Source organism: Camarhynchus parvulus, chromosome 29, assembly GCF_901933205.1.
Source record: "Camarhynchus parvulus chromosome 29, STF_HiC, whole genome shotgun sequence".
Taxonomy (NCBI): Eukaryota; Metazoa; Chordata; class Aves; order Passeriformes; family Thraupidae; genus Camarhynchus; species Camarhynchus parvulus.
Window position 1 is genome coordinate 2,436,489 of NC_044599.1, and position 26,703 is coordinate 2,463,191.

General features: G+C 61.3%; 2 protein-coding genes across 2 annotated transcripts; both read left to right on the forward strand.

Annotated features, from left to right (window-relative positions):
* Positions 1-1,895: 1,895 nt before the first annotated feature.
* PIP4K2C (phosphatidylinositol-5-phosphate 4-kinase type 2 gamma) lies at positions 1,896-10,264 on the forward strand. Its single transcript, XM_030967140.1, has 10 exons — positions 1,896-2,046; positions 2,552-2,649; positions 2,726-2,822; positions 4,894-5,034; positions 6,280-6,426; positions 7,484-7,522; positions 7,732-7,845; positions 8,628-8,898; positions 8,959-9,059; positions 10,146-10,264. Exons 2-10 carry the CDS (start codon positions 2,585-2,587, stop codon positions 10,224-10,226), a joined length of 1,056 nt encoding a protein of 351 aa, XP_030823000.1. The 5' UTR covers positions 1,896-2,046; positions 2,552-2,584; the 3' UTR covers positions 10,227-10,264.
* A 730-nt stretch (positions 10,265-10,994) lies between these two features.
* On the forward strand, positions 10,995-17,748 carry DTX3 (deltex E3 ubiquitin ligase 3). Its single transcript, XM_030967114.1, is given in 6 exon segments — positions 10,995-11,049; positions 11,884-11,939; positions 14,060-14,470; positions 14,473-14,711; positions 16,965-17,182; positions 17,602-17,748. Coding segments are annotated over 5 exon segments (957 nt in total). The 5' UTR covers positions 10,995-11,049; positions 11,884-11,926; the 3' UTR covers positions 17,678-17,748.
* Positions 17,749-26,703: the final 8,955 nt, after the last annotated feature.

Below are 26,703 nucleotides of genomic sequence, written 5' to 3' on the forward strand. Positions count from 1 at the left end.
GCCGGAGCGCAATAAAGGGAGAGGCTGCGACAGACTGGGGGGCTTGGGGGGTCTGAGAGAGCCTGGGGGGCTCTGGGGGACTGGGGGCTTGGGGGGTCTGAGACAGACTGGGGGGCTTGGGGGGTCTGGGGGGCTTGGGGGGCTCTGAGACAGACTGGGGGGCTTGGGGGGTCTGGGGGGGTCCGGGGGGGGTCTCTGAGAGAGACTGGGGGGCTCTGGGGGGGTCTGGGGGGCTTGGGGGGTCTGAGAGAGCCTGGGGGACTTGGGGGGTCTGGGGGGGGGGGCACACGGGGGGCTCTGGGGAGAGGGGGGCTGGGGGCTCTGGGGGGGTCTGGGGGGGACTGGGGTCACACTGGGGGATTTGGGGAGGGGGGGTCACACTGAGGTCACACTGGGGTCACACGGGGGGTGTTTGGGGGCACTCTGGGGGATTTGGGGAGGAGGTCACACTGAGGTCACACTGAGGTCACACTGGGGTCACACTGGGGTCACTCCGGGGTCACTCTGGGGCATTTTGGGGCGCTCGTTCCGCCGTTGGGGTCACAGCGGCCGTTGGGGGCAGCGGGGAGGGGCTGGGGGGCTGGGGAGGGGGGAGGGGAGCCCCCTGCACGGGGCACTGTGCAGGTGACACACGGGTCACCGTGGGGTCACACGGGCCACCGTGGGGTCACACCTGTCCTTTGGGGTCACACCTGTCCTTTGGGGTCACACCTGTCCCTATGGGGTCACACCTGTCCATTGGGGTCACACCTGTCCTTTGGGGTCACACCTGTCCCCTGCAGGGGTCACACCTGTTCCTATGGGGTCACACGTGTCCCTGTAGGGAAGGGGCGCCCCCTCTCGGTTTCCCACACTCCATGCAGGGATTGCACCTGTCCCTACAGGTGTCACTGTGTCCCTATGGCGGTCACACCTGTCCCCACAGGTGTCACACGAGTCTCCTAAAGTATCACACGTGTCCCCACAGGTGTCACACATGTCCCTGCAGGTGTCACACCTGTCCTCTGTGGGGTCACATCTGTCCCTGTAGGTGTCACACCTGTCCCCACAGGTGTCCCACGTGTCCCTGGAGGTGTCCCACGTGTCCCCTACAGGTGTCACACCTGTCCCAGTGGTGATCATACCTGTCCCTGGAGGTGTCCCACGTGTCCCCACAGGTGTCCCACCTGTTCCCGCGGGGATCGGGCGCCCCCTGTCGGTTCCCCCGTGGCCACAGGGACAGCCGGTGTCACCTGTGGGGTCACACACCTGTCCCTATAGCTGTCACACCTGTCCCCATGGGGTCACACCTGTCCCAGGGGTGTTCACACCTGTCCCTGCAGGTGCCACACCTGTCCCTATAGCTGTCACACGTGTCCCCTGCAGGATCACACCTGTGCCTCTGCAGGTGTCCCTTGTGTCCCCCTCCAGGTGTCATAGATATCCCTGTCACATGTCCCTGTCATGTGTTCCCTCCAGGTGTCACACGTGTGTCCGGCAGGTGTCACACCTGTCCCTGTCACCTGTCCCCATCACGTGTCCCCTGCAGGTGTCACACCTGTCTCCGTCAGGTGTCCCTGTCACCTGTTCCTGCCATCTGTCCCTGTCACGTGTTCCCTCCAGTTGTCACACCTTTCGGCTGTCACGTGTCCCTGTCGTGTCCCTGTCACGTGTCCCTGTCACACCTGTCCCTGTCACGTGTCCCTGTCACGTGTCCGGGGGTGCAGGGCGCCCCCTGTCTGTTTCCCGCGCTCCCGCCCCTGGCGCCCCCTGGCGGCCCCGGGGTCCGGCCCCGCCCCGCTCCTGGCGCCGCTTCCGGGTTCCGGTGCCGCGCCGGGGCCGGGCGGAAGTGGCGGCGGAAGCGGCGGAAGCGGCGGCGGAAGCGGCAGCGGCGGCCATGGCGGCGGCGGCGGCGGCGGGGGTCCGTGTCCCGGCCCCGGCCCCGGGCCCGGCCCCGGCGCCGCCCGCACCAAGAAGAAGCAGAAGCGCTTCGTGCCGCAGCGCGTGAAGCTGCCGCGGGCCGCGGACCCGCTGCTGGCCGTGCTGGCCTGGGGGGTCACGCACCAGGTCAGCAACGGGCACCGGCACCCCCGGCACCCCGCGGCCCTTGGGATCCCCGGGGCCGGTCCCGGCCCCTCCCGGGATATCCGTGCCCGTCCCTCCGGGACCCCCGGCTGTGGTCCCCGCACCCCCGCAGGCCCCGCCTGTCGCTTTCCTGGGAGCGGCATTTCTCCCGGAGCCCTCGGTGTCCCGTGCCCGGGATCCCCATTGCCCTGCACCCCTCGGCTCCATCCCCCGGGACCCCCATTGCCCCCATCCCGTGTCCCCTTCCCGTGTCCCCATCCCCCGGGATCCTCTCTGCCCCCATCCCCACACCTGGGGGTCCCCGGGGGTTCTCCCTGGCCTGGGGTGGTTCCCGGGGGTCCCCGGGCCCCTCCCGCCCCATCCTGGGGCTGTTTCCCGGGGGTCTCCCTGGCCCCGGGGGGTTTCTGGGGCTGTTTCCCGGGGGTCTCCCTGGCCCCGGGGGGTTTCTGGGGCTGTTTCCCGGGGGTCCCACCTTGCCCCCCCCCAGATCAACGAGCTGAGCCAGGTGCCGCTGCCCGTGATGCTGCTGCCCGACGATTTCAAAGCCAGCTCCAAGATCAAGGTCAACAACCACCTGTTCAACAGGTGAGCGGGGGGGGACACACGGGGGGCGTCCCGCAGCGGGGGGCGCCCCGACACTGACGTGAGCCCCCAACCCCAGGGAGAACCTGCCCAGCCACTTCAAGTTCAAGGAGTACTGCCCGCAGGTGTTCCGCAACCTGCGCGAGCGCTTCGGCCTCGACGACCAGGACTACCAGGTGGGGGGGCGCGGGGGGACCACGGGGGGCCGTGCCACCTGTGCCACCTGTGTCATCTGTGTCACCTGTGCTACCTGTGTCATCTGTGTCACCTGTGTCACCTGTGTCACCTGTGTCACCTGTGCTACCTGTGTCATCTGTGTCACCTGTGCCACCTGTGTCATCTGTGTCACCTGTGTCACCTGTGTCACCTGTGTCACCTGTGCTACCTGTGTCATCTGTGTCACCTGTGCCCCCTGTGCCATCTGTGCCATCTGTGTCACCTGTGCCACCTGTGCCACCTGTGCCACCTGTGTCACCTGTCCCCTGGCTGTGTCACCTGTGTCACCTGTGCCATCTGTGTCACCTGTGTCACCTGTGTCGCCTGTGCCATCTGTGCTACCTGTGTCATCTGTGTCACCTGTGCCACCTGTGCCATCTGTGCCATCTGTGTCACCTGTGCCACCTGTGCCACCTGTGCCACCTGTGTCACCTGTCCCCTGGCTGTGTCACCTGTGCCACCTGTGTCACCTGTGTCACCTGTGTCACCTGTGTCACCTGTGTCACCTGTGCCATCTGTGCCACCTGTGTCACCTGTGCCACCTGTGTCACCTGTGTCACCTGTGCCACCTGTGTCACCTGTGTCATCTGTGTCACCTGTGTCACCTGTGCCACCTGTGTCACCTGTGTCACCTGTGCCATCTGTGTCACCTGTGTCATCTGTGTCACCTGTGCCACCTGTGTCACCTGTGTCACCTGTGTCACCTGTGCCACCTGTGTCACCTGTGCCATCTGTGCCACGTGTGCCATCTGTGTCACCTGTGTAATCTGTGTCACCTGTGTCATCTGTGTCATCTGTGTCATCTGTATCACGTGTCACCTGTGTCATCTGTGTCACCTGTGCCACCTGTGCCACCTGTGTCACCTGTGTCATCTGTGTCACCTGTGTCACCTGTGCCACCTGTGTCACCTGTGTCACCTGTGTCATCTGTGTCACCTGTGTCACCTGTGTCACCTGTGTCACCTGTGTCATCTGTGTCACCTGTGTCACCTGTGTCATCTGTGTCATCTGTGTCATCTGTATCACGTGTCACCTGTGTCACCTGTGTCACCTGTGTCACCTGTGTCACCTGTGTCACCTGTGTCACCTGTGTCACCTGTGCCACCTGTGTCACCTGTGTCACCTGTGCCACCTGTGTCACCTGTGTCACCTGTGTCATCTGTGTCACCTGTGTCACCTGTGTCACCTGTGCCATCTGTGTCACCTGTGTCACCTGTGTCACCTGTGTCACCTGTGTCACCTGTGTCACCTGTGTCACCTGTGTCTGTGTCACCTGTGTCACCTGTGTCATCTGTGCCATCTGTGTCACCTGTGTCACCTGTGTCATCTGTGTCACCTGTGTCACCTGTGTTGCCAGGGTGGCTGTGTCACCTGTGTCACCTGTGTCACCTGTCCCCGGCCATGTCACCTGTGCCCCTGAGGTGGCTGTCTCACCTGTGTCCCCTTGGGTAGTTGTGTCCTCTGTGTACCTGTGTGTTCCCAGGGGTGGCTGTGTCACCTGTGTGGCTGTGTCCCTGTGTCCCCAGCAGTGTCCCTGTGTCCCCAGCAGTGTCCCTGTCCCCAGCTGTGTCCCTGTGTCCCAGGTGTCCCTGTGTCCCCAGCAGTGTCCCTGTCCCCAGGTGTCCCTGTGTCCCCAGCAGTGTCCCTGTGTCCCCAGCAGTGTCCCCTGTCCCCAGGTGTCCCTGTGTCCCCAGCAGTGTCCCTGTGTCCCCAGCAGTGTCCCCTGTCCCCAGCAGTGTCCCTGTCCCCAGCAGTGTCCCTGTGTCCCAGGTGTCCCTGTGTCCCCAGCAGTGTCCCTGTGTCCCTGGCGGTGTCCCCTGTCCCCAGCAGTGTCCCTGTCCCCAGCGGTGTCCCCTGTTCCCAGCAGTGTCCCTGTGTCCCCAGCGTGTCCCCTGTCCCCAGCAGTGTCCCTGTGTCCCCAGCAGTGTCCCTGTCCCCAGGTGTCCCTGTGTCCCCAGCGGTGTCCCCTGTCCCCAGCAGTGTCCCTGTCCCCAGGTGTCCCTGTGTCCCCAGCAGTGTCCCTGTCCCCAGGTGTCCCTGGCCCGCAGCCCCCCGCGCTGGGTGGGCAGTGGGCGCCGCCTGCTGCTCTCGGCTGACCGGACGCTGGTGCTGAAGGAGCTGTCGAGCGAGGACGTGGCCGACGTGCACGGGCTGCTGGCACATTACCACCAGGTACGGGGGGCACGGGGGGCACAGGGTGGGCACGGGGGGCACGGGCTGCTGGCACATTACCACCAGGTACAGGGGGCATGGGGGGCACAGGGGGGGGCACGCGGGGGGCACGGGGGGCACGGGCTGCTGGCACATTACCACCAGGTATGGGGCATGGGGGGCACAGGGTGGGCACGGGGGCACAGGGGCACGGGCTGCTGGCACATTACCACCAGGTATGGGCACGGGGGGCACAGGGTGGGCATGGGGGGCACAGGGGGCACGGGCTGCTGGCACACTGACACCAGGTACGGGGGGCATGGGGGGGGGGGCACGGGGTGGGCACGGGGGGCACGGGCTGCTGGCACATTATCACCAGGTATGGGGCATGGGGGGCACAGGGTGGGCACGGGGGGCACGGGCTGCTGGCACACTGACACCAGGTACGGGGGGCAGGGGGTGTCACCTGTGTGCCCTGGGGTGTCACCTGTGTCCCCCCCGGGTGGCTGTATCACCTCTGTCCCCGGGGGTGCCTCTGTCCCTGTGTGGCTGTGTCACTGGGGTGGCTGTGTCACCTGTGTCCCTGCTGTGTCCCTGCTGTGTCCCCATGTCCCTACTGTGTCCCCATGTCCCTGTGTCCCCGCAGTACGTGGTGCAGTGCCACGGGCAGACGCTGCCATGTCCCTGCCACGTCCCCATGTCCCTGCCATGTCCCCATGTCCCTGCCATGTCCCCATGTCCCCGTGTCCCCGTGTCCCCGCAGTACGTGGTGCAGTGCCACAGGCAGATGCCCTGCTGTGTCCCCATGTCCCTGCTGTGTCCCCATGTCCCTGCTGTGTCCCCATGTCCCTGCCATGTCCCCATGTCCCCATGTCCCCGTGTCCCCTGGCGTGTCCCCATGTCCCGTGCAGTGCCACGGCACGCTGTGCCCCCATGTCCTGGCCATGTCCCCCCATGTCCCCATGTCCCTGGCTGGGTCCCCCATGTCCCCATGTCCCCATGTCCCTGCTGTGTCCCCATGTCCCTGCCGTGTCCCCATGTCCCTGCCATGTCCCCATGTCCCCATGTCCCCATGTCCCTGCTGTGTCCCCATGTCCCGCACGTCCCCGCCCATGTCCCCATGTCCCCGCGACATGTCCGTTGCAGTGGCCACGGGGCGATGTCCCCATGTCCCTGCCATGTCCCCATGTCCCTGCCATGTCCCCATGTCCCTGCTGTGTCCCCATGTCCCCATGTCCCCATGTCCCCGTCCCCGTGTCCCCGCAGTACGTGGTGCAGTGCCACGGGCAGACGCTGCTGCCGCGGTTCCTGGGCATGTACCGGGTGAGCGTGGACAGCGAGGACACCTACCTGCTGGTCATGAGGAACCTCTTCAGCCACCGCCTGCCCGTGCACAGGAAGTACGACCTCAAGGTACTGGGGTGTCCCCGAGCCCCCCGAGTGCTGCCGTGGGGCTGCCTGCCCCCTGTGGGAGCTCGGGGGAGCACGGTTGGGATGGATGGAGATGAGAGATCTCTGAAGCCAGATCTGGAATTTGGGGTTCATTGCAAAGGGCCTGGGGCAGGGAGCTGCCAGCACAGCTCAGAGCAGCCCCAAAGAGGGAGAGAGAGGTAAAGAGAGTGGTAAAGAGGATGAGAGAGAGAGTGAGGTTCCCGTCGCAATACAATAAATCTTCTGATATAGAACTTGGGGTTCATTGCAAAGGGCCTGGGGCAGGGAGCTGCTGGCAGCTGCCAGCACAGCTGGAGCGGGACTGAGAGGGAGAGAGAGGTAAAGAGAGAGAAGGCAAGAGTGTGGCAAAGAGATGAGAGGGTGAGGAAGAGTAGAGAGGGTAAAGAGAGAGTAAAAGAGGATGAGGTTTCTGTCACAATACAAGAAATCTTCTCCTGGTCGTGGAATGTGGGGTTTATTGCAAAGGGCCTGGGGCAGGGAGCTGCTGGGAGCTGCCAGCACAGCTGGAGCAGGACTGAGAGAAGAGAGGGGGAGAGAGGATGAGAGGGAGAGAGAATAAAAGGGTAAGAGAGCAAACTTCCTGTTCCAATACAATAAATCTTCTTCTCTGCTGAATATTGTAATTCTCACTAACCAATCTAGTGCAAGATACAAATTTTACACCATTTCTATACAGCCTATAAGAATCACTACATCACCATACTGTGATACATTTTAAACCCTAAAAACTCCTCTTTGGGCCCCTTCTGCCAAGCTGGCAGGGTCTGCTCTGACCCTTGGGCCTGTCTGCAAGCAGAGGGTGTTGTTCCATCAAAAGGGGATTTTACCTTCAGCCAGCCACGCCATTGTTTTCCAGTTGTTCAGCACCTGAGGGATCTCAAAGCTTGCTTTCATTTCAATCTCGCTGATAGTTTCTATATTCTCAAAATCTTTTGCCAGGCAATCATATTGATAAGGCTTTCCTGTTTCACCTTCCCCAAACCCCCAAATCCCCTCCTGTCACCTCTGCTCCCTGCAGGGCTCCCTCGTGGACCGAGAGGCCAGTGACAAGGAGAAGGTACTGCAGGGGGGTGCTGTGAACCCCCCAACATTTTGGGGGGGGGGGTTTCCAGGCCTTGTTTTCCCTCCTCCCCAATAATGACAGCTCATTGCCTGCCCCCCTTTGCCCCTGGGGGGGTCCCACAGCCCCGGGGTGTCCCCTCCAGCCCCGGGGTGTCCCCTCCAGCTCAGGGGTGTCCTGGGGGGCTCCTCCCCCGTCCCTGCCAGGGCAAGGAGCTGCCCACGCTGAAGGACGTGGATTTCCTCAACAAGAACGAGAAGGTGTTCGTGGAGGAGGAGCAGCAGCGCGAGTTCATGGACAAGCTCAAGCGGGACGTGGAGGTGGGAACGGGGGGGGGGCTGAGGGGATTGGGGGGGCTCCCTCCCCACCCCAAGTGATCCTTTGGCCTCCCAAATGGGTCTGGGGGTTTGGGGGGGCTCTCTTGCAGTCCCCCACCCCTAATGCCCCCTTGGTTGTCCCCCAGCCCTGAAAATCGGGGGGTTTTGGGCTGTGGGGGTCCCTTTCTCAGCATCCAGGCTCTGGGGGTTTGGGGGGCTCTCTCTACATCCATGGGCCCCCCCTCTTAATGACCCTCTGGTTGTCCCCCCAATCCTGAGAGTCTGGGGGGTTTTGGGGACCATGTCCAGCCTCTGATGGCTGTGGAGGTGACAGTGCCCAGGCTCTGGGGGTTTGGGGGGGGGCTCTCTCCATGCCCAGGCTCTGGGGGTTTGGGGGGCTCTCCCAGCAGCCATGGGGTGTCCCCCACCCCTAATGCCCCCTTGGTTGTCCCTCAGCCCTGAAAATCGGGGGGTTTTGGGCTGTGGGGGTCCCTTTCTCAGCATCCAGGCTCTGGGGGTTTGGGGGCTCTCTCTGCATCCATGGGGGTGTCCCCCACCCTAATGCCCCTTGGTTTTCCCCCCAGTTCCTGAGGGTCTGTGGGGTTTTTGGGACCATGTCCAGCCTCTGATGGCTGTGGGGGTGACAGTGCCCAGGCTCTGGGGCTTTGGGGGGGCTCTGGGGGTTTGGGGGGCAGGCTGCCCTGTGCCCGGGCTCTGGGGGTTCTGGGGTGACCCCCCCAGGGTTTTGTGTGGCCTCCCCCCCAATTCCCGCCGTGCCCCCCCAGTTCCTGGTGCAGCAGAAGCTGATGGACTACAGCCTGCTGCTGGGCATCCACGAGGTGGAGCGGGGCGAGCAGGAGGACGAGGAGGAGCTGGAGGAAGAGGAGCTCGGGGGGGGCGACGAGGGGGGGCTGGGGGGTCCCTATGGCACCTCCCCCGAGGGCCTGGGGGGGCTCCTCAACTCCTGCCGGCCCCCGGGCCCCGGCGAGTTCGACCCCGGCGTGGACGTACGCCGTGCGCGGGGCCGGGGGGCCTGGGGGCCGGGGGTCCTGGGGGGTCCTGGGGGGGTTTGGGGGCGCAGGGAGCGCTGACCCCCCCCCCCGTGCCCCCCAGGAGCCCCCCGGCGCGAGGTTTATTTCATGGGGCTCATCGATGTGCTCACGCAGTACGACGCCCGCAAGAAGGCGGCGCACGCGGCCAAGACCGTGAAACACGGGGTGAGGAAACGGGGGCACCCCGAAATCGGGGGGGCAGCAAAAACAGGGGTGAGGAACCGGGGGCACCCCGAAATCGGGGGGGCAGCAAAAACAGGGGGTGAGGGGGGGCGAATCGGGGGCAGCAAAACAGGGGTGAGGAATCGGGGGCAGCGGGCAAAACAGGGGGTGAGGAACCCCGAAATGGGGGCAGCAAAACAGGGGGTGAGGAAACGGGGGCACCCCGAAATCGGGGGGGCAGCAAAAACAGGGGGTGAGGAAATGGGGGCACCCCGAAATGGGGGGCACCAAAAACAGGGGGCACCCTGAAATGGGGGGCAGCAAAAACATGGGTGAGGAAATGGGGGGGCACCTCAAACACAGGGTGAGGAAATGGGGGGGCACCCCAAAACGGGGGGCGGCAAAAACACGGGGCACCCCAAAACAGGGGGACACCTCAGACAGGGGGTGAGGAAATGGGGGAGCAACACAAACACGGGGTGAGGAAATGGGGACACCCCGAAACGGGGGGCACCAAAAACAAGGGGTGAGGAGGCACCCCAAAATGGGGAGGCATGGACTGGGGGGGGCACCTCAAACAGGGGGTGAGGGGGGCACGGACTGGGGGGCACCCCAAACTGCGGGGGAGGGCACCCCAAATTGGGGGTCACCCTGAACTGGGGGCGCGGACCCCGAATGGTGGGGGCACCCTGAACTGGGGGGCCACGGACTGGGTGAGGGGCACCCTGAACTGGGGGGGGCACCCCAAACTGGGTGAGGGGCACCCCAGACTAGGGGGGGGCACCCCGAACTGGGGGGGCCATTTCCCGGCCCCCCCCCCCCCCCGTGGTTTTTGGGGAGGGGCTTTGTTGGGGTGCTGAAGGGGGGGACGGGGGGGGTTGGGGGCACCTGGGCCAAACCTTGCAAGGAGGATTTGGGGCGGGGGTTAAAGCCCCTGGGGGGGTTGGGACTGGGGGGGCTCTGGGGGGGTCAGATGGAGCTGGGGGGGTGGGGGCTGTGGGGGAGTTCCCAGGGGGTGTCGGGGCGCTGGGGGTCCTTGCCAGGGCCGGGCTCTGTTCCTGGGGGGGCTCTGAGCCGCTGCCCCCCCAGGCCGGAGCCGAGATCTCCACGGTGCACCCCGAGCAATACGCCAAGCGCTTCCTCGACTTCATCACCAACATCTTCGCCTGAGGGGGGGCTCACCCAGCCCCCCCGGGACCAAACCCCCCACAGAGACCCCCCCGCAGTGGGGTTCCGCCGCTCAAGTGCCTTAACTTTATCCACGGGGGTCCGGGGGGCGCTGGGGTGCCCCCCCATCCTGCACAAGGGGCTCTGGGACCCTGCTGCCCCCTCCCAAAGCTGGGAGGGCTCAAACACTACGTGCCCCAGAGGGGGGGAGGTGAAAGGGGCCCCCCCACTCATGACCGGGGGTGCAGCCCCCTCCCCAGTTCCAAATGGGGCTGGGGTCTCTCCCTCCCCCCTCCGTGTGGGACCTGGGGGGCTCCGGCCCCCCCCCCCTTTACTGCAATTCCCGGGGGACAGAGGAGGACCCCGGTGGGACCCCCGGGGGGGCGGGGCCTGCTGGGCTGACCCTCCTGTCCCCCATTTGTGGGGGTGCCGTGTGTCGTGTGTGTCCCCCCCACCCCATTTATGGGGTTCCTTCCCCCGCTCTGTTCCGAGAAATAAATTATTGAACCGGCCCTGCGTGTGCCCCGTTCCCTGAGCCCCTCGGACCCCCCTGCGCCCCCCGAATTCCCGGGGACCCCCAAATTCCCGGCTCCATCGCTCCGCCCCCGCCGCTCAGGCCCCGCCCCCGCCCGGCTCCGACCCCGCCGTTGTGGCCCCGCCCCCAGGCGCGTTGCCATGGCGACGCCCTCCCCGCGCGCCGTTGCCATGGCCCCGCCCCTCCCCCGTTGCCATGGCGGCCCCGCCCGCGCGCGGTCACGTGAGGCGGCCGCGCGCAGGGCGCCCCCGCCGCCGGACGCGCCCGCGATGCTGCGCCCGCCCGGGCCCGGTGCGTGCGGGACCCCGGGACCCCCGGGACCGCCCAGGACCGCCCCCGGAACCCCCGGCATCGCCCCGGCCGCCCCCCGGGCCCCCGCACCGCGCCCTGCCCGCGGCCCCCGCCCCGGGCCTGCTGCTGCCCGCACCGCAGCGACCCCCCGGGCGCCTCACCGGGACCCCCGGGCCCCTCCCCGGGCCTGTCCGTTCCCCTCGGGCCTCATCGGGACCCCCCGGCCCCTCACCGGGACCCCCGGGCCCCTCTCCGGGCCTGTCCGTTCCCCTCGGGCCTCATCGGGACCCCTCGGCCCCTCACCGGGCCTCACGGGGACCCCCCGAACCCCCCGGGCCTTATCGGGACCCCCCGGGCCTGTCCCCGGGCCTGTCCCGTCCCCGCCCCGGGCCTCAGCGGGACCCCCGGGCCTGTCCCGTCCCCGCCGGCTCCCTCCGTCCGCCCGGGACTCATCGCGACCCCCCCGGGCCTGTCCCCCCCATTCCGGGCCCCATCCCCCCCTGCCCCCCCCGCGTGGAGCCCCTGGGGGATGGGGGGGGATGGGGGGGGCACCGGGGGCACCGGCGCGTTCCCCCCCCCGATCCGCGGCCCCTCCCCACGGCCGTGGCTGGGCAAACACCCCGGGGTGGGGCCGGGGGCACCCCCAGGAGCTGCCCCCCCCCCCCAGAAGGGCTGTGGGGGCTCTGGGGGTCCCCTGGGGACACGGGGGGGGTGACGGTGCTGTTGTTATTGTAGGGTCACCTGGGCGGGGGCCGGGGGGGTTGATGAGCCCCCAGAATGGGTCTGGGGGTGGTGGGGGCCGTGTGTGTGTGACCCCCCCGTGTCCCCCCCCAGCCCCGGGCTCGTGGCTCTGCTGATCCTCCGTGCTGCGTCCCCCATGGGCTCACCAGGTGGGTGTGGGGGGGACCCCCCGCTCTGGGGACCCCCCCGGGGCTGCGACCCCCCCTCGTGCACGGGTCTCAGCTTTGGGGACCCCCTTTGGGCCCTTCCCCCCGGGCTGTGGGACCCCCTTGGAGCACCCATGGGACCCCCCGGCCATGGAGCACCCCCGGGTTCTGGGCACCCCTCTTGGGCACCCCCCGAGTTTTGGGGACCCCCCCTTGGGCACCTCCGGGTTCTGGGGACCCCCCCGGGCACCTCCCGACTTCAGGGGACCCCCTTGGACACCCCCCAGGTTCTTGGGACCCCCTTGGACACCCCCCGGTTCTCGGGACCCCCCTTGGGCACCTCCTGGGTTTTGGAGACCCCCCTCGTGCACCCCACAGGGTCCATGCCCAAGCTCTGAGAGGTTTTGGGGGGTTTCTGCCCAGTCTCAGAGGTTTTGGGGGGTCCCTGCCCAGTGTCAGGGGATTTTGGGGTCCTGTGCTCAGTCTCTGGGGGTTTTTGGGGATCCATATCCAGTCTCAGAGGTTTTTGGGGATCCATATCCAATCTCAGAGGGGTTCGGGGAGGTCCCTGCCCAGGCTCTGAGGGGTTTGGGGGGTCTCTGCCCAGTCTCAGAAGTTTTGGGGGTCCATGCTCAATCTCTGGCAGTTTTTGGGGATCCATATCCAGTCTCAGAGGCTTTTGGGGATCCATATCCAGTCTCAGAGGTTTTTGGGGGTCCATGCCCAGGCTCTGAAAGGTTTTTGGGGGTCTATGTCCAAGCTCTGAGAGATTTTGGGGGGACCAATGCCCAGTCTCAGGCTTTGAAGATCCCACGCCCAGATTTTGGGGTTCAAAGGGTGCCACGAGCAGCCCTTGATGGTTTTGGGGTGTCCCTCCCGTGTTTGTCCTGTTGAGGATTTTGGGGTGTTGGGGGCCACCAGGTCATGGTGCCAATGGGGGTCCAGTCCCTGGGGTTTTGGGGTTCCCATGCCCAGTCCCAGGCAGTTTTGGGGTTCCCATGCCCATCCCCTGGGGATTTTGGGGTGCCATGCCCAGTCCCAGGCAGTTTTGAGGTGCCCCAGTGTCGTTTGTGCTGTCAGGGATGTTGGGGTGCAGGGGGGCCCCAAGAGCCGGGTGATGGTGGCAGTGGGCTCCAGGCTCAGGGGGTTTTGGGGGGTCCATCTCCATCCCCAGCTGCTTTGGGGTGTCCGTGGGTGTTTTGTGATCCATGCCCCGTGGTGTTTTGGGGTGCCCATGGGTGTTTCGGGGTGTCCGTGGGTGTTTCGGGGTGTCCATGCCCACTCCCGGGTGTTTTGGGGTGCCCATGGGTGTTTGGGGTCTGTGCCCAGTCCCTGATGTTTTGGGGTGCCCATGCTCCATCCCTGGGTGTTCTGAGTTTCCCATGGGTGTGTTGGGGTGTCCATGCCCATCCCCAGCTGTTCTGGGGTGCCCATGGGTGTTTTGGGGTGCCCATAGGTGTTTCGGGGTGTCCCTGGCTGTTCCGGGGTGCCCGTGCCCGTTTCGGGGTGCCCTGTGTGCCCGGCCCTGACGCCCCCCGGGCCATCCCGCAGTGTCCTTCGTGCTCTCGAGGATGTCGGGGTGTGGGGACCCCAAGAGGAGCGGGGTGCCGGTGCCAGCAGGGTGCTGTCCCATGGACACCCCGAAACACCAGCTCTGCGTATTTCGGGGTGCCCATGGGTGTTTTGGGGTCCATGCTCAGTCCCGAAGTGTTTTGGGGTGTTCACGGGTGTTTCGGGGTCCGTGTGTAATCTCCGGGTGTTTTGGGGTGTCCGTGCCCAGTCCCCTGATGTTTTGGGGTGTCCGTGCCCGTTTCGGGGTGTCTGTTCCCGGCCCTGGGTATTTCGGGGTGTCCGTGCTCGCTCCCGGCTGCTCGGTGCCCATGCCCAGCCCTGACGCCCCCCGGGCCATCCCGCAGTGTCCTTCGTGCTCTCGAGGATGTCGGGGTGTGGGGACCCCAAGAGGAGCGGGGTGCCGGTGCCAGCAGGGTGCTGTCCCTGGGGATGTGCCCAGCTCTGGGTGTTTTGGGGTGTCCCTGCTCGGTCCCCTGGCTGTTCCGGGGTGCCCGTGCCCGTTCCGGGGTGCCCCGCGTGCCCGGCCCTGACGCCCCCCGGCCCTCCCGCAGTGTCCTTCGTGCTCTCGAGGATGTCGGGCTGCGGTGCCCCCGGTGCCAAGAGCCGGGTGACGGTGCCCAAGCGCGTGTGGGAGTTCGTGACGCGGGAGCGCGCGGCGCGCCTGGCGCTGCTGGCGCAGGAGGCGCGGGTGCGGATCCTGGTGGACGGCGAGACCCCCGAGCTGTACGTGCTGCAGCTCTGCGCCACCCCCCCGGCGCCCCCCGGCGGCGCGGGGCTCTGCCCGGCGCGCAAGGCGCTCAAGGCGCTGCTCAAGGAGACCGAGAAGGAGCTGAAGAAGCGCAGCCAGCGGCACGGGGAGGTGCTGGGGGCGCGCCGGAGCCCCCGCGGGCGCCGCGGGCTCTCCCGGCGCGGGCCCGGCGCGGGACGAGGAGCGGAGCGGCAGTGCCCGATCTGCCTGGGCGAATCCGGGGCCCGCGCACGCTGGAGCGCTGCCGCCACTCGTTCTGCGGGGAGTGCATCGCGCGGGCGCTGCAGGTGCGCTCCGCCTGCCCCGTCTGCGGCCGCTTCTACGGGCAGCTGGTGGGCAACCAGCCCCCCGACGGCCGCATGCTGGTCACCCGCGACGCCGCGCTGCCGCTGCCCGGCTACGAGGCCTTCGGCACCATCATCATCCAGTACGTCTTCCCGCCCGGCGTGCAGGGGGTGAGTGCCTGCGGGGCGAGGGGTTTCCCGGCCTGCTGGGCGATCCCAAATCCCCTTGGGCGGCCCCGGCCCGGCCCTAAGCTCCCGGCGCCCCCATGGGTGCCCCCAGTGCCCCGGGTTCAGCTCTGTGTCCCTGGTTGTCCCCAAATCCTGCTGGGTGTCCCCAGCACCCCGATGGGTGTCCCCAATGCCCCGGGTTCAGCTCTGTGTCCCTGGCTGTCCCCAAATCCCCTTCATTCCTGGGTGCCCCAAAACCCTGATGGGTGCCCCAAGCCAGTCCTGTGCCCCCAATGCCCCTGCTTGTCCCCAGATGCTCCCCTGTGTCCCCAGCAGCCCTGGGTGCCCCCCAAGTCCACAGTCTGTGGCCCTGGCACCCCTGGGTGTCCCCAGATGCTGTTGGGTGGCCTGGCACGGTACGGCCCTGGCACGGGTGTCCCCAGCACCGTGAAGTCCTGATGGATGGCCCTGGGTGTCCCCAGATACCCCTGAGCCAGTCCTGTGCCCCCAACGCCCCTGGGTGCCCCCAAACCCGGCTGGGTGTCCCCAGCATCCCTGGGCTACCCGCCCATCGTGGCAGGTGTCCCTGGGTGTTCCCAAATCCCTTTGGCTGTTGCTGGCAGCCCTGGTGTCCCCAGATGCCCCTGTGTCCCTAACAGCCCTGGGTGCTCCCAACACCCCTGGGTACCCCAAACCCTGCTGGGTGCCCCCAGCCCTGATCCCCTTGCCCCCCATCCCTTCTGTCCCCCATCCCTTGCCCCCCATGGCCTGGGCAGGTGAAGTATCCCCAGCCCTTCCCCTGTCCCCATGTCCCCCTGTCCCCCTGTCCTCCTGTCTCCCTGTCCCCCTGTCCCCCTGTCCTTCTCTCCCCTGTCCCCATGTCACCCCATCCCCCCGTCCCCCTGTCCTCACCTGCCGTGTGTCCCCTCCATCCCCCATGGGTGTCGTGCCGCCCCGTGCCCCTGTCCCGTGCTCCCCCACCCCCCCTCCCCATGCCTGTGCCCCCTGTACCCGTGCCTCGGGCCCCATGTCACCCCAGCCCCCCGGCCCCCGCCTGGCACCTGTGCCCCTGTATCCCCCCCCCCTGTGGCTGTGGCCCTGTACACGTGCGCCCCTTACCTGTGCTCCCCACCACCCCTCCCCCATACCTGTGCCCCCTGTACCTGAGCCTGGGGCTGGCCCCCAGTCACAGCCCCCCTTACCTGTGCCCCTGTAACACCCCCTGTGCCCCTGTCACTGCCCCCTTTACCTGTGCCCCCTGTCACTGCCCCCCCTTACCTGTGCCCTGTCACTGCCCCCTTACCTGTGCCCTGTCACTGCCCCCCTGTGCCCCGTCACTGCCCCCTTACCTGTGCCCCCCCCCAGCTGGAACCTGAACCTGGGGTGTGATACCTGTGCCCCCCTCACCTGTCTCATCCCGTGCAGGTGGAGCCCCCAAAGCAGAGGTTGCAGTACCCTGGCAGCACGTGGGCACTGACACCTGTGCCCCTGCCACTTCCCTGCCACCTGAGCCCTGTCCCCGGCCCCGTGCAGGTAGAACTCCCAAACCTGGGGGTGTGGTACCCTGGCACCACAAGGGCACTGACACCTGTGCCCTTATCACTCACCTGTCCCCCACCCCCGTGCAGGTAGAACCCCCAAACTTGGGGGTGTGGTACCCTGGCACCACAAGGGCGCTGACACCTGTGCTCTTGCCCCTCTCACCTGTCCCCTGGCACCACATGGGCACTGTCAGCTGTGCCCCTGCCCCTCTCACCTGTCCCGTCTCCCCCCAGTACAGGTGGAACCCCCAAACCCGGGGATGCAGTACCCTGGCACCACATGGGCACTGACACCTCTGCCCCCGTCCCTGTCCCTCACCTGTCCCTGTCCCCCCATGCAGGTGGAGCACCCAAACCCAGGCGTGTGGTACCCGGGCACCACAAGGGCACTGGCACCCGTGCCCCTGTCACTTCCCTGCCCCCCTCACCTGTCCCCCACTCTGTGCAGGTGTGCAGTACCTGGGCACCACAAGGGTACTGCCACCTGTGCCCCTGCCCCTCTCACCTGTCCCTCACCTGCACAGGTGGAGCACCCGAACCCGGGGGTGCAGTTTCTGGGCACCACATGGGCACTGGCACCTGTGCCCCTGTCCCTGCCCCCTCACCTCATCCAGGTGTGCAGTACCCGGGCACCACATGGGCACTGGCACCTGTGCTGCTGTCCCTGTCCCTCACCTGTGCCCCTGTCCCTCACCTGTCCCTGTCCCCCATGCAGGTGGAGCACCCGAACCCGGGCGTGCGGTACCCGGGCACCACGCGCGTGGCGTACCTGCCCGACTGCCCCGAGGGCAACAAGGTGCTGGGGCTGTTCCGCAAGGCCTTCGCCCAGCGCCTCACCTTCACCGTGGGCACCTCGCTGACCACGGGCCGTGCCAACGTCATCACCTGGAACGACATCCACCACAAGACCAACTGCACCGGCGGGCCCCAGCTGTGCGGGGGGCACGGGGGGCACCGGGGGGGCACCTGGGGGGGGGGGGGTGGGGGACAGCACCCACCATGACACTGACTGCTCCCAGCTGTACCAGGGGGGCTGGGGGCACCTGGGGGGGCTGCTGGGTACCTGTGCACGTGGGGGGCACCTGGGTGGGCTGGTGGGCACCTGTGCATGTGGGGGGCACCTGGGTGGGCACCTATGGGGGCTGCTGGGTACCTGTGCACGTGGGGGGCACCTGGGTGGGCACCCGGGGTTTGGGGAGCAGCATCCACCACATCCAGCACCAGCTGTGGGCGGGGGCACGGGGGGGGGGGGCACCTGGGCTGTGGGGGGAGGGAGGGAGGGAGGGAGGATGGTGAGGGGTGGGCACCCTGGGGTGGGGGGCACGGCCTGACGCGCTCCCCTGTGCCCCCAGGTTCGGGTACCCCGACCCCACGTACCTCGCCCGGGTGCAGGAGGAGCTGCGGGCCAAGGGCATCACCGAGGACTGAGCGGGGGGGCAGGGACCCCTCCCGGCCTGGGGGACCCCCCGGAGCCCCCTCGGGCAGCGGGACCCCCCGGAGCCCCCGGAGCCCCCGGGGCAGGAGGAGCCCCCCCGGGCAGAGGGATCCCCCCTTCAGTGGGACCCCCATGCAGGGGATCCCCCCATAAAACGGGACCCCCCCCATGCAGGGGATCCCCCCTTCAACGGGACCCCCCCTGAGTTGGGGGCCCCCCAGCCCCCCTGGCTGGCAGCGGGGGGCACGAGGAGGGGGTCACACACCCCCCCCGCCCGGGGATGTTGGTGCCACCCAGCCCCCGCAGCACGGACAGACAGACAGACCCCTGTACATAGCCCTGACCCCCAGGACAGACAGACAGACAGACAGGGGGATCCCCGCCCCCCAAGCCCCGGGGGGGGTCCCACCCTCGGGGGGGGTTATTTATTTTTTATTTCCCCCCCAGGTCTGTAACTTTGATCCAATAAAAATATGCAATGGATCGAGAGGGGCCGGGGGGGCTCCCCCCATTCTTGGGGCAGTGGGGGGGGGGCACCACGAGCCTGGGGGGTTGGGGGGGACATGGGGGACACGGGGGTGGGGACATGGGGATGGGGACAAGAGACATGGGGATTTGGGGTGGGTCTTGGGAGTTTTGGGGTGGGAAGTGGGGATTTTGGGGTGAGGACATCGGGGTGGGGGCATCAGGACAATGGCACGGACATGGGGACGTTGGCCTGGGACAGCAGGATGGAGACACTGGGGTGGGGACACGGGCATGGGACAGAGTGAGGGCGCACTGGGGCTGTGGGGTGGGATTTTGGGGTGGGATTTGGGGTGGGACACTGGGATGGGGATGTGTGATGGGGACACTGGGCTGGGAAACCAGGATGGAAACTTTGGGATTTTGGGGTGCGGGCGCTGGGCTGGGCTCTGAGCTCTGATGGATTTTGGGGTGGGATAACACAGAATCATGGAGCGGACTGGGATAGAAGGGACCCTAAAACCCATCCCACCCCACCCCTGCCATGGCAGGGACACCTCCCTCTGTCCCAGGTGCTCCAGCCGGGCCATGGGCACTGCCAGGGATCCAGGGGCAGCCCCAGCTGCTCTGGCAAATCCATCCCAGCCCTCCCCACCCTCCCAGGGAACAATTCCTGCCCAATCTCCCATCCATCTCTGCCCTCTGGAAGCCGTTCCCTGTGTCCTGTCCCTCCATCCCTTGTCCCCAGTCCCTCTCCAGCTCTCCTGGAGCCCCTTCGGGTCAGGAAGGGGCTCTGAGCTCTTCCTGCAGTGAGGGAAGCACCCCCAGCTCTCCCAGCCCGGCCCCAGAGGGGCTCCAGCCCTGCAGCAGCTCCGGGGCCTCCTCTGGGCTCTCTCCTCATCCTCCCTGTGCGGGAGCCCAGGGCAGGTGGGCTCTCACCTGGGCACAGGGGCAGAGCCTCCCTCCCTCCCTGTGCCCTCGGTGGGCTCAGCCCAGGCTCGGGGGCCTCTGGGCCCTGTCCACCCCCAGCCCCAGCACCCCCAGGCCGTTCTCCCAGGGCTGCTCCGTCTGTTTGTGCCCCTGGGTCCATCCCGGGTCACCCTGGCCCAGGGGCAGCTCCTGCCCTTGGCCTTGTTAAACCGCAGCAGGTTCCCACGGGCCAGGACCCCGGCCCGTCCTCCAGGGCTGTCACTGACCTTCAGCGCGGTGTCACCTGCCCAGGTGCCCTCCTCGGTCCCTGTGCCCGTGTCACGGCTGAGGTGACACATTCAGGGACACCGGTCCCAGTGTGGGCCCCGAGGGCACCGCTGGGCACTGCTGTCCCTGTGACAGCGCAGCCAATTCTGCACCCACTTCAGTCCAACCCTGGAATCCCCCTCCCCAGTGTGACCCCAGTGTCCATCTCCCCAGTGTGACCCCAGTGTCCATCTCCCCAGTCCAGCCCCAGTGTCCATCTCCCCAGTGTGACCCAATGTCCATCTCCCCAGTGTGACCCCAGTGTCCATCTCCCCAGTCCCAGTGTCCATCTCCCCAGTGTGACCCAGTGTCCATCTCCCCAGTCCCAGTGTCCATCTCTCCAGTGTGACCCCGTGTCCATCTCCCCAGTCCAGCCCCAGTGTCCATGTCCCCATCTGCCTCAGGTGAGTCCCCAGCCCGGGCACCATGGGGACCATCCTCATTCCTCCCTGCTGACCTCGGCTGTGGAGGATGGTCCAAGACCTTGGGCAGAGTCAGAAGTCTCACACAGATTAGGAACTGTCCCCTGTCCCAGCAGTATGGGCCAGTCTCTGCTGTTGGGAGCAGCTGCCCCCGCTCCAGAGAGGGGGACAGCCCAGAGGACACCCCAGAGGTCACCTGTGGTGTCACCTGGGCGGCACAGACAGGGCTGGAGGGACGGGGGCCTCGGCTGCTGCTCACAGCAGTGTCCCGGGTATTCCATTCCCATCTGTCAGAGGTGGGGCAGTTATCTTCTGTTCATTGGGCAGTTTTCTTTACCTCTGCCACAGCCAATCCTCCCTCCAGGAGATATCTCCTGTTAATGGGCATTAATTATTGATTATCTTCTGTTCATGGGCCATTAATTATTAATTATCTTCTGTTCATGGGCCAGTGAGTGTCCCTGCATGGCTGATCAAATTCCATCATCCCACTGGGAGATGCTCCGCCCAGGGGAGGAGCCAAACATTCCTACCTGGATCTAATCTGAGATTTCAAACATTCCTACCTGGATACAATCTGAGATTTCAAACATTCTTACCTGGATACAATCTGAGGTTTGGGACACCCCAGCAGCCTTTCCCGCTGCATTCCCCGAGGAGCAGCTTTCTCCTCCCCTGCATTTCCAGAATGTTCTGGGCAGTTCTGGGGTGGTGCTGACGCCCTGCACTGGCCAGGCTGTCACAGGTGTCACCTGAGCCAGGACCTGCCACACCTGGGCCCCACCCTGGCTTTATTTAAACCAAATTTTTATTGTCTTTTTTCCATTTTTTTTTTTTTTGCCTGAAACACCTGATGGGCTGAGGTTGGTATGACCTGGAGCATCCATCTCCAGCAGCCCTGGAGCTTCAGAGGAAAACTCCATCCTTGTGCAGGATCCCTGCTCCAGCAGAAGCACAGCTGGCCCTGCAGCAGGGCTGAGCCCCCATGGCATGGGGCTGTGCCACCCCCTGACCCATGGGGTGCCAGGGCCTGCTCTGACTCTGGCAGGGTTGGTTTGTATCACTGGATTGTTATTTTATATTTTATTTTATATTTTATTTTATTTTATTTTATTTTATTTTATTTTATTTTATTTTATTTTATTTTATTTATTTTATTTTATTTATTTTATTTTACTATATTATTTTATTTTATTTTATTTTATTTTATTTTTATTTTATTCTATTTTATTTTACTATTTTATTTTATTTTATTTTGTTTTATTTTATTTTATTTTAATTTAATTTTTTATTTTCTTCCCTAATAAAGACCTGTTATTCCCACTCCCATATCTTTGCCTGAGAGCCCCTTAATTTCAAAATTTTATCAATTCAGAGGGAGAGGGTTTCCATTTTCCATTTCAGGGGAGGCTCTGCCTTCCTCAGCACAAACCTGGCTTTTCAAACCACGACGGAGGGAAAGGAGCTGAGCATGAAAACCATCGTGTGCCTGAGAGCCGCGCTGAGGAGGAGCAGCACAACAACCACCAGGTGCATCCAGGTGCATCCAGGTGGATTGGGCTGCCAGGATCAGCGTGCCAGGTACATCTGGGCTGGCACCACAAGGGAAATCACTCCCAGCTTGGGGTGCTGATAAAGGAGTGAGAGAAATAGCAGATTTGCCTTTCCAAACCAGCTCTGGGTCTGCTGGGAGATGAAAGAAACAATGGGAAGGATTTCACTGATTGATGAATGGAAAAAGAGATTTGCTTTTACAAATAAATTTTAGGTTTGCTGATCAATGAAATTGGACATTGAAAGATGAAAGAAACAATGGGGAAAACCCCCTAAATTCTGTAAGAATGAAAAATGAAAAGGGAGGGTTATACATTAGAGGGGAATCTTTGGTATCAGGTGTTCTGGGAAGTCTGAACCTCTCAAGCACCTCAGAAATGGGGAAAAAACCTCTAAATTCCATAAGAATTAAAAATTAAAATAAATTCCATAAGAATTTAAAATTAAAAGGGAGGGTTAGACATTAGAGGGGAATCTTTGGTATCAGGCGTTTTGGGAAGTCTGAACCTCTCAATTACCTCAGAAATGGGGAAAGAGAGAGGGAAATTGGGATAAAAAGGAGGCTGCATCCTCCAAAAATCTGAGAGATGCCCCGTGGCCTCTGCCTTTATTGGAATAAAGCAAAACGACTCCTCTGGCTCCTCTTTGGACACAAACCTCTGGTGTTTGTGGATGAATTTTCCCAACAATGAGTGATGCCGTGCTTGACTCGCACAATTAATGGACAAATGTCATGTATGTAGGTTAAGAAAAGTTTTATAGATTTATGGTTTTGTTTCACCCCCTCGTGTGGTCGTCAAGGGACGTCTGGGAGGGCTGGCTTGTGGAACACCTGAGCTCCAGTCAGGATTTGAGGAGGAGATCTCCACTGGACAGCAATGAAGAGGCTGATGGACAGAACTTTGGGAGGGGTTAAAGGGTTAAAAAGGGAAAAACCTCCATGGTGAGGGGGCTGAGCACGTGGCGGGGAAAATCTTTTGCTCCCAGCACCGCCACCTTTTTTCTTTGTTCAGTCTTCTGTTGCATTTTTTGATGAGGTTTAATAAACCTTCCTAAAGTGTGAAAAGTGAGGAGCTGTTTCTCACAGGTGCCCAGGATGCCTCAGGATCGGGGCAGAAATGCCATCCTGGAGGGAGAAATGCCACTCTGGAGGCAGAAATGTCACCCTGGGGGAGAAATGCCATCCTGAAGGGAGAAATGTCATCCTGAAGGGAGAAATGACATCCTGGAGGGGCAGAAATGCCACCCTGGAGGGGCAGAAATGCCATCCTGGATGGAGAAATGCCATCCTGGATGAGAAATACTATCCTGAAGGGAGAAATGACATCCTGGAGGCAGAAATGCCACCCTGGAGTGAGAAATGCCACTCTGGAGGGACAAATGCCATCCTGGAGGGAGAAATGTCACCTTGGAGAGGCAGAAATGCCACCTTGGAGGGAGAAATGCCATCCTGGAGGAGCAGAAATGCCATCCCGGAGTGAGAAATGTCACCCTGGAGGGACAAATGCCACCTTGGAGGGAGAAATGCCACCCTGGAGGAGCAGAAATGCCATCCCGGAGTGAGAAATGTCACTCTGGAGAGACAAATGCCACCCTGGAGGGACAAATGCCACCCTGGAGGGCCAGGAGGGAGGATGGAACCAGCCGTGGGTGCTGTGCCAGTGTGGGTGTCGGAACCCAGGACGTCCCTCTGGCTGCCCTGGAGGACCCGAGGCCCTGGCAGGGGCTCAGAGACCCTGGCACGGAGTCACAGACCCCGGTGCCTTTGAGTTTAGCCCGTGGAAACAATTCCCAGCTTTGTGTGAGGAGGTACAAGCCACGAGAGTTTGAGTGGAATGGTTGTTAACTCGTCACAGGGTGAAAAAGTAGAATTTTGGGGATTTAGAATGGAGGTTCAAGAGGCAAGATGGAGGAATCTGGGCATGTCTCCTTCTCCTTCTCCTTCTCCTTCTCCTTCTCCTTCTCCTTCTCCTTCTCCTTCTCCTTCTCCTTCTCCTTCTCCTTCTCCTTCTCCTTCTCCTTCTCCTTCTCCTTCTCCTTCTCCTTCTCCTCCTCCTCCTCCTCCTCCTCCTCCTCCTCCTCCTCCTCCTCCTCCTCGTCCTCCTCCTCCTCCCTCCTCCTCCTTCTCCTTCTCCTTCTCCTTCTCCTTCTCCTTCTCCTTCTCCTTCTCCTTCTCCTCCTCCTTCTCCTCCTTCTCCTGGTGACACTTTTGGATTGGTTTAGAGCAGAGACAAACTGTCTAACATGGGCGATAGGTATTGGGAAAATACTGTAAATAAAGTACAGGTGGTTTTTAGTATAAAAAGCCGACACCACCCCAAGGCTGTCGGTGTGCCTTGGACAGACCTGCTGGACAGATCTCGAAAGAGTGTAACAGAGAAGAGAAAATAAACTACCCCGAAAAGCAAAACTGACGAATCTCGACTCCGAGAAGCCTCAGAAAAGAAATGTAAACAATAATTATGTGATTGCTTGGAATGGGGTCTGGAGATGGTTTAGCAACAGGTGCATCTTTGATTGGTTCCATGCGAATTGTTTTTAATTAATGACCAATCCCAGTCCAGCTGTGTCGGACCCTTTGGTCTGCCACGAGATTTTATTATTCATTCTTGTCTGGCCTTCCGATGTCTGCTTTCTCTTTCTTTAGTGTAGTTTTAGCATATAATTTTCTTTTAATATAATATAATATCATAATATAATAAATCAGCCTTCTGAAAACTTGGAGTCGATTCTCATCTCTCACGTCATCCTGAGGACCCTCAAACACCACAAGAGTGCTCCGGTGGGACAGCCCTGCCCAGTGCGAGCCCCAGGGGCTGCAGAAGGGAACAGAGCCCCTGTGGGGCCTGATGTGAACTCACGGGGGCTGCAGAAGGGAACAGAGCCCCTGTGGTTTACGCCAGGAATGTGCCAGGGAAGAGACTTTGGATGAGTCCTGCCACGAGCAAAGGCAAACCCATCCCTGGGACGTTCCTGCTCACCTGGGGATTGTTCCTGTTCTCCACAGACCTGGGCACACTTGGTGGGGGATGCAGAGGGCGGGGAACACAAATGTCCCTGAGGGGCTTCGATTCTGGGGTGAAAAGAGTCTGGAAATTGAGTTGTGTCCCCTTGTGCGGCCGCATTTCTCTTCACAGAGAAAAACAAGGCACAACTTCCCAGGGATATCCTGGGATTCACATTCTCTGAACCTCAGAGAAAGGAAAAAAACCAGCTCTTATCTCATTTACTGCTCCTGTGTTGTTCACAGGTGGGGTGAAGGGAATTGGTAATTGGATTCCGGTTATTTGATCAATTATTCTGGTCAATCTGATTGATTGACCAATTGAATCCACGTGTGTGAGTCGGGACTGCCACTGACAGTCACGGCATTCTGTGCAGTGCAGTTGAGTGCTGGGCAGATTCAGTGTAACAAAATATAGAATATATTATATATAATTAAGTATTTAATTATATATAATATCATTAAATAATTATATAGATTGAATAAATATATTAGATATTATATATAATTATATCTATAAAATAGATATTTAATATATATTATATATAATTAAATATAATATATATATTTAACATATTATCAATATAATTAAGTATATATTATATATATTTAAATATATATAATATATATTTAAATAATATAATATATATATTTAAATAATATAATATATATATTTAAATATATATAATATATAGATCTAAATAGTATAATATAATATAATATAATATAATATAATATAATATAATATAATATAATATAATATAATATAATATAATATAATATAATATAATATAATATAATATAATATAATATAATATAATAGTGAGTATAATTAAGAAATTAATTAGCCTCCTGATAAGATGGAGTCCTCCTCATCATCTTTGTCCCCTTTGTTGGGGTTGCCCTGATTTCTGACACTGCTGGCTGGGGGTGACCCTGCTGGGAGGATGAGGATGAGGATGAGGATGAGGATGAGGATGAGGATGAGGATGAGGATGGGCAGCTCCAGCTGGGAGCTCTGGGCACAGCAGCCCTCGTGTCCCAGCAGATCCAGGACGGACGCACGGACAGCCAGGACTGACCGACCTCAACGCACGCCTGGGACAGCCGGGGTCTGAGGAGGCGGAACTGCTGCTGTGTGCGAAATGTGGGCACAGCTGGAACCCAGGGGAGCCTGGGCAGCGGTGGGCGGTGCAGGGAATGGGTGAGGGCAAGGTGTGGGATGAGGAATGGTGTGGGTGGGGTAAAATAAAGGGTGAGTGCAAGGTGTGAGATAAGGAATGACATAGATTGTGCAGAATAAAGGGAAAATTCAAAGTTTGGGATAAAAGAATGGTGTGGACAGTGTAGAATAAAGGGTGAGTGCAAACTGTGGGATAAGGAATGGTGTGGATGGTATAGAATAAAAGGTAAATTCAAGGTTTGGGATAAGGAGTGCTGTGGATGGTGTAAAGGGTGAGTGCAAGGTTTTGGATAAGGAATGATGTGGACAGTGTAGAATAAAGGGTAAATGCAAGGTGTGGGATAAGAAATTACATGGATGGTGTAAAGGGTAAATGCAAGGTGAGATAAGGGATGGTGCAGAATAAAGGGTGAGTGCAGGCTGTGGGATAAGGAATGGTGTGGATGGTGCAGAAAAAAGGATGAGTGGAAGGCTTAGGATATGGAATGATGTGGACAGTGCAGAATAGAGAGTAAATGTAAGGTTTGGGTTAAGGTATGGTGTAAAATAAAGGGTGAGTGCAAGGTGTGGGATAAGGAATGATGTGGACAGTGTAGAATAAAAGGTAAATGCAAGGTGTGACATAAGGAGTGGTGAGGATGGTGTAGAATAAAGGATGAGTGCAACGTTTGGGATAAGGAATGGTGTGGATGGAGTAAAATAAATGGTAAATGCCAAGGTTTGGGATGAGGAATGGTGTGGACAGTGTAGAATAAAGGATAAATGCCAAGGTTTGGGATAAGGAATGACACAGATAGTGCAGAATAAAGGGTAAATGCGAAGTTTGGGATAAGGGATTGTTTGGATGGTGCAGAATAGAGGATGAGTACAAGCTGTGGGATAAGGAATGGTGTGGATGGTGTAAAGATGAGTGCAAGGTGTGATATAAGGGATGGTGTGGATGGTGTAAAATAAAGGGTAAATGCAAGATTTGGGATGAGGAATGACACAGATAGTGCAGAATAAAGGGTAAATGCGAAGTTTGGGATAAGGGATGGTGTGGATGGTACAGAATAAAGGGTGAGTGCAAGGTGTGGGATAAGGAATGACATGGATGGTGTAAAAGATGAGTGCAAGGGATAAGGAATGGTGCGGATGGAGTAAAGGGCGAGTGTT

What these genes read in the sequence shown, in the direction of transcription:
- PIP4K2C (XM_030967140.1), top strand. Translation starts at nt 2,585, where the DNA reads ATGCTGCTGCCCGACGATTTCAAAGCCAGCTCCAAGATCAAGGTCAAC. An exon ending in GGGGCCGGGGGTCCTGGGGG is followed by an intron (nt 8,899 to 8,958) that starts GTCCTGGGGGGG and finishes GCCCCCCAGGAG; the next exon opens with CCCCCCGGCGCGAGGTTTAT. An exon ending in CCAAGACCGTGAAACACGGG is followed by an intron (nt 9,060 to 10,145) that starts GTGAGGAAACGG and finishes CTGCCCCCCCAG; the next exon opens with GCCGGAGCCGAGATCTCCAC.